The following is a 6,199-nucleotide window of genomic DNA, read 5'->3' as shown; positions in this document are numbered from 1 at the left end:
CATTCCTTTGCAAGAGTGCGATAAAAAAATCTTCAGTAAAAAAAATCGGAAAAAATATATCCGATTCTTACAAAGTAGTTTTTGTTAACCGAATTTTAATCTTGAACATCAAGATATACGGATGCTCCTACGAGCGATTTATTATTTTTAAACGATTTTTATACTGGAGGTTCATCCTTGCCGAGTTTTACGAGTGATAACTTTTTAAGCGATTCTTTTGCTGAAGGATTTCTGTCCGATTTTTATGCTTGAAGTTTATTTCCGATTTTTATACTCTAATATGTTTGAAACGGGTTTTGCGAAGCACGTTCTATCCTTGCGACTTTTATTCTCGGTCGCTCAACTGTCTCGCTGTTTGCGTGTAGATACCGACAGTGGTACTCGGCGAGAAGTCTTGTAGCCCGATGTTGCTTGGGCATGATGATAGGAAACCTGGTGTCATATGGAACAAAAGATGCACCTGCAATACGGCTTTCCATTCGCACAACGCCTACGGTATCCTTGAAAGCGGACAGCCCTTGCAGCTTACTATTTCCTACGATCTTCGTCTTTCGTTGTTGACTTGGGGTTGATAGAACGGGTACGTCCTCTTGATACTCTTCTTCCTGGACCCATCGCCAAATTGTTGACTCGGCCGTCGATAACTCTTCCTGAGTCAGATGCCCCAGCACTAACGATATTTTCCTCGCCTTCCGTTGAACATTTTGAGTGTATCGGTGTATATATGACACTGTTCTCAACAGTCGGTTCCACTTTGAAAAGCGCTCCCAGGAAACTATTTGCCGATGTTTATCTTCTTAATGTACAAAACACGCTCGAAGCTCTTCGTTAGTCTCCAAAACTACCTTTCGATTTGTTGGCCACTGATCTTCCGGAAGGTACAGAAAATTTGGCCCCCTGAACCAACGACTGTCGGGGGGAAAACATGGACCTTTTCCCCATTTGGTTGCATCGTCTGCCACATTATCCTTAGACGGAATCCATCTCCAATCTTCAGGATTAGTTGTGGTTAAAATTTCGCCAACTCTGCAAGTAACAAACTGTCGGTATTTTTTGTGATCTAGATTGATCCACGCCAACACCGTTTGAGAATCGCTCCAGAATACACATTTTGTTATTGGGAGAGTGTGCGAGCTTCGAATAGTCTTTTGTAGACGAGCACCAAGTACCGCTGCTTGCAGTTCTAGCTTTGGGATGGAAAGGGTCTTTAGAAGGGCAACTTTCGACTTAGCCCCCACACTAACGCTACGTTGACTTCACCCTTTACTTCGGCTCGCAAGTACGCCACACAGGCATATGCTTCCTCGCTGGCATCCACAAAGATATGCAATTGGAGGGACTTTATCTGTCGCTCAGTAATAATAGGAAAGTAACATCAATTTATCCGTACCTGAGCCAGTTCTCCAAACTTGCTAGTCCACCTTAACCATTTGTCATGTTGCTGTCTCGGAATCAGTTCATCCCACTCTGTCTTCGCTCGCCAAATTTCTTGGATAAGAGTTTTACCATGGATCAGAAACTGCGAAAGAAGCCCTAAAGGATCGAACAACGACATCACTGCTCGCAGCACTTGCCGCTTGGTGGGGTGTGTTGTCTCCCAGCCATTGTCGTAGAAAAAGTGAAAAAATCAGGTTTGGGATGCCACAGCATTCCCAGAACTCGTTCGGTGGATCCGTTTCCGTCCAGATCAAGACTTTTCGGATTAGTTGCCTTGGCCTCCCCAATCCGACGCAGAACATTTGAAGAATTCGAGATCCAGTTCCTTATGTGGAACCCAACTCTAGAATGTACGTATTTAACATCCAGTGCTAGCTGAACTGCTTTGTCCTCGTCATCCAAACTGTCCAGATAGTCGTCGACGTAATGTCTCTTAGTAATAGCGACTGCGGCTTCTGGATATCTATCCCGCCAAATAAGTTTTTGGGCGTGACGATCCTCGTGTCGAATTAATATCTGGTGGAACATCTCTTTGATGTCAGCGCAGATGGCCACCCTTCGCTCCCGAAAACCAAACAGCACCGTCGACAGTGAACTCATCAGATCAGGTCCCTTTAGCAGCATCGAATTCAAAGGAACGCCTTCTACTTTCGCCGCCGCGTCGCAAAATATTCTTATTTTCTCTGGCTTTTTGGGATTTAATACCACTCCCAAAGGCAAATACCACGTTCGTCGGGGGTCCGCCTCTTTCAATTCTTCAGCAGTGGCTTTTCGTATGTATCCCTTTTCTGAGTACTCACGCATCTGCCTTTTAACACTAGCGCCGATTGTCGAATCTTTTTCCATTCGTCTTTCTAAGCACTGCATGCGTCGAATCGCCATTGGGAGGCTGTCAGGAAACTCGAACGTGTCAAATTTCCATAAAAGGCCGGTCTCGAAGCGGTTACCAACACGTTTAGTAGTTTCACGAAGAATTCGGCCAGCTCGCCGATTGTCGTCGGAATCTGGACATTCCGCTAGAGCAACGCCCATGTTGTCGATCGAAAAGTATTCTTTTACCAGATCGTGAAGTGTGCGATCATCATTACACTGACAAATGTGGAAGCTATGTGCTGAGCTGGTACGCTCATTATTCTCGGCACCGTATATCGTCCATCCTAAACGGATCTTTGCTGCAATAGGATCTGTTTGCCGTCCTTCCCTGATTTTCAACATCGCACTCAGATGGGAATTGTTATTCCCAATTAGTATCTGCGGTACAGCGTCAACATAGTCCTCGGGTAAGCCCTTCAAGTGCGGGTATCGCTCGGATAGCTGATTATATTTAATCGACTGACGCGGAAGGTTCAGACTGCTCACGGTCCGTACATCGGAAAGCAGATATTTTTGCTCAACCTTACTGCCGGTGATTTCTAATGAAACACGCTGCGAACATTTTTCCAACCTTATCATGTTTGCTGTCCACTGTAGGCAAAGTGGGTCTCGTTCCCCGTCTAACCCCAACTGCTTCGCGATTATATCATCTACCAAAGTCATCGAAGATCCGTCATCCAGAAAGACGAAAGTTGTAACCGAGCGATTATTTCCGTATAGGTCGACTGGCACAATCCGAAATAGGCTCGAAATTTTAGAGTGGTGATGATTGGTGACGGCTTCCGATGTCACGGCTTTCTGGCTAGCACAAGGCTTACTTGAATATGTATGTAGGAGGGGATGGTGTTTCAATTGGCAGCCACCAATTCCGCATAACTTCTTTATTTTACACGGGCGTCTACCATGGGCCCCTAAGCAGATCCTACATAAGCTATTTTCATTAACTGCTTTCCAGCGGCTTTCCAAGGCCATCTTGACAAAACGAGGACAATTCTTTACCCTGTGATCGACCTGCTTACAGACGAAGCATTCTGGGCGTGTAGCTCGTCTTTGCTCGGTTTCTAGGTATCGTTCATCAACAGCAGCGTTCGAAACCTCGTCCGACACGTGCGCATCGCAAAAACTTCTCTCTTTGCCTTTCTCCTGTTTTCCCACTCGCTGTTGCTTTGTGTCAATGTGAAGTGTTACTTGAGAAGCTGCTGAAACCAATGTTGTCATGTACTGGGCAAATGTTTGCAGATTTACCGCATCATAACGCTGTTTATGTAGTGCCCAGTCTAGTTTCAGATTTCCCGGTAGTTTTTCGACTAACTCAAACAGCAAGATAGGGTTATTCAGATGAGCCATCTGGCCGCCAGCCTCCAGGTGATCGCAAAGAGTTTGCACTGTCATTCGGAATCCTATCAATGTCTCGAGTTTATCGGACCTCGGTGCTGAGACCTCGCGCACTTTTTGCAGTAAAGTGTGTATTAAAAGCTCCGGTCGCCCATACAGTGTCTGCAGTGTAGCGATAACGTGGGGTACGGATGCGGGCAGCAAAAGCCTGCTGCGCACCGAATCCAAAGCGGAACCCTTTAAGCAACGTTGCAACCTGATCAAATTTTCTGCATCTGTGTACCCGCAGGCTTGACTGCTTGTATGGTACGAGCTTATAAAGAGGGGCCAGTCTTCAGGGTTCCCGGTGAAGGTCGGCAATTCTCGTGGCATTACCTGCCTGGCAGCCAGTCGTTGGGGCGATGGACCCCATCCATACGGCGGGGTAGAGAGTATACTACTTGACCCCTGTGCGGGCAGCTCAGGCATTTGTTGTCCGGATGGCACTGTAGGTGGATGTGGCATAGGAATTGGTCCCTCGGGTGTACGATCGAGGTGTCTGTGAAGCATCCCATATACTCCCGCGCGAGAATCATACTCCGGACCGAGTGTCGATCGCAGATTGGCTGGCTCTCTGATTATCCCCGTTGATTGATTATTAAGCTACTTACTGGCGGCATATTTGGCGCATAAGGAGCAATGTTACTAATTGATGCACGCCGGTCCACTTTCATAGTGGGGTTAGGAGGGTTAACGCCACCAAGTGTTCTGCTAGGCGCTTCATTTCTCGGGTGATCCTGCCAATTTGTCGCTGTGGCTGATCCCGGGAGTTTCGCAGCTACAGATTTTTGCATCGTCGAGCTAGTGAACCCTTGCCGTAGTGGAATCTGGTGCCTCCATTGGTTCACCTTGCTGAAAATACTTTGATGAGAACATATGCTTGACCTATCATTATCGGCCTCTTCCAATTCCGCTTCCATTATTCGAAATCTTTCATCGTGGAACTCCTGGTCAAGTTGCAGTTGCTTCATTTCGAATTCTGCCTTCTTCGGCGACTTCTGCTGCTCGTGAGTGCGATCCTCTTCTCGACGTTCTAGCTCTAATTGTCTGTCCAAAAGAGCTTCTCGGCACCTTCTAAAACGGGTGGTAATGTCGGAGGAAGTGTTGAACACTTAGGGCAAAGGAAATCCCTTTCGCTGACGCTGTCCCCGACTCCTACGCACGCGTAATGCCACCACGATCGCACTGAAACATTTCATTATTGTCCGCCGAGTTGCATACGGGGCAATTTATTGTTGGTGCCTTCCGGCTATGTTTGGATGGCATCCTTTAAATCTTTTAATTTGTTGGGACGATGGGACGGAAAGTCTTTTTAGCAGAACACAACGTATGTGTGATGAAATCTCGCTAAAAGCTATATTTGTTTTATTAATTTTTCAATTCAATACAACAAATGTGGTTACTTACATTTAAACTAACCTCACTTTTCCAAATACCCTCAACAATAGATTAATTCACGATTTGAAGAACTACAGATCAAAATAGCTGTGAGGTAACTATTAGTGATAATAAATGAAGTTACTTACATTTCCAATGATGCGATAATTATTAATTTAATATAGGAAGTTGTATAATTGGTCTCGAACTGGTGCCTGAAGATAACGTGTTCGCTTCGTTGATCGCTTCTTTTGCCAGTTAGATTATTCCTACCTACGATGAATTTTGTGACATATCTGATCCCATTTTCGGGGAGATCGTCGATGTTTGCTTACTCGGTAACAACGTCTCTGGAAAAAATATGATTTGCGGTGTTACCTGCCATTCAAAAACTACTTTACCGATTTCTTTCAAACTTTGCATACACATTCTATGTAAAAAATACCTATGAGGAATCAGAATATATTAGCTCAAATGGCACGTTCCCCGTATGTAATCGGGGATTTGTGCCTTGCCGTGTGTTTTCATCATTTCCTGAGCGGAAGGAAAGGACAAGGAGGTGTGGGGAAGTAGAATTGGAAGGGTGGGAAAAATAACAGCACAAAACAAAAATAAACAACAGGTAAGTTAAACTCACAAGTAGTTCAACTTGCCTACGAATAAGCTCAAAGCTCTTTACCACATTGGATAAGAAACTTTAGTATGTCTCTGAGTTTCAGTCGTCCAAACATGGTTTCGTCTATATAAGGACGGCTGAAGACTCGAAATCGCAATTGCGCTACCGCTGGACAGTTGCATATCAGATGATATGAGGTTCCGTAGTCGGATTCACAAAGATCACATGAAAAAGACACAGCGCGCTGAATAGTTGCCATGTGATAATTGAGTTTGCAGTGGCCGGTTAAAGCCCTGGTCAGCATGCCGCAGTGGAGCTTCGAAAAATGTAAGAGATTTTTCGAAACCACTGGGCAAGGTTGTTCTAGAAACGCCTTTCTTTGGCGACACGTTCGTAGGTTTCTCCAATATTTGCAGTGCTCGGACGAAGCCCAGGACCGTATTTTTTCCCTTATCCAACTTGTCGAAATTGGCAGCGCGGGCTCAGGATCAACGAAGTCAATCGCTGAACCTGCCCTGGCCA

At 45.5% G+C, this 6,199-nt stretch overlaps 1 protein-coding gene across 1 annotated transcript; it reads right to left on the bottom strand.

Moving 5' to 3' along the window:
- Positions 1-1,554: 1,554 nt before the first annotated feature.
- Positions 1,555-4,194, bottom strand: LOC131679323 (uncharacterized). Its single transcript, XM_058960031.1, has one exon. The coding sequence runs from the start codon at positions 4,192-4,194 to the stop codon at positions 1,555-1,557; it is 2,640 nt and encodes an 879-aa protein (XP_058816014.1).
- Between the last annotated feature and the right edge of the window lie 2,005 nt (positions 4,195-6,199).

This window comes from Topomyia yanbarensis, chromosome 2 (assembly GCF_030247195.1).
Source record: "Topomyia yanbarensis strain Yona2022 chromosome 2, ASM3024719v1, whole genome shotgun sequence".
NCBI classification, from domain to species: domain Eukaryota; kingdom Metazoa; phylum Arthropoda; class Insecta; order Diptera; family Culicidae; genus Topomyia; species Topomyia yanbarensis.
This window is presented reverse-complemented; position numbering and strand designations above follow the sequence as displayed.

What these genes read in the sequence shown, in the direction of transcription:
- LOC131679323 (XM_058960031.1), bottom strand. Translation starts at nt 4,194, where the DNA reads ATGCTTCACAGACACCTCGATCGTACACCCGAGGGACCAATTCCTATG.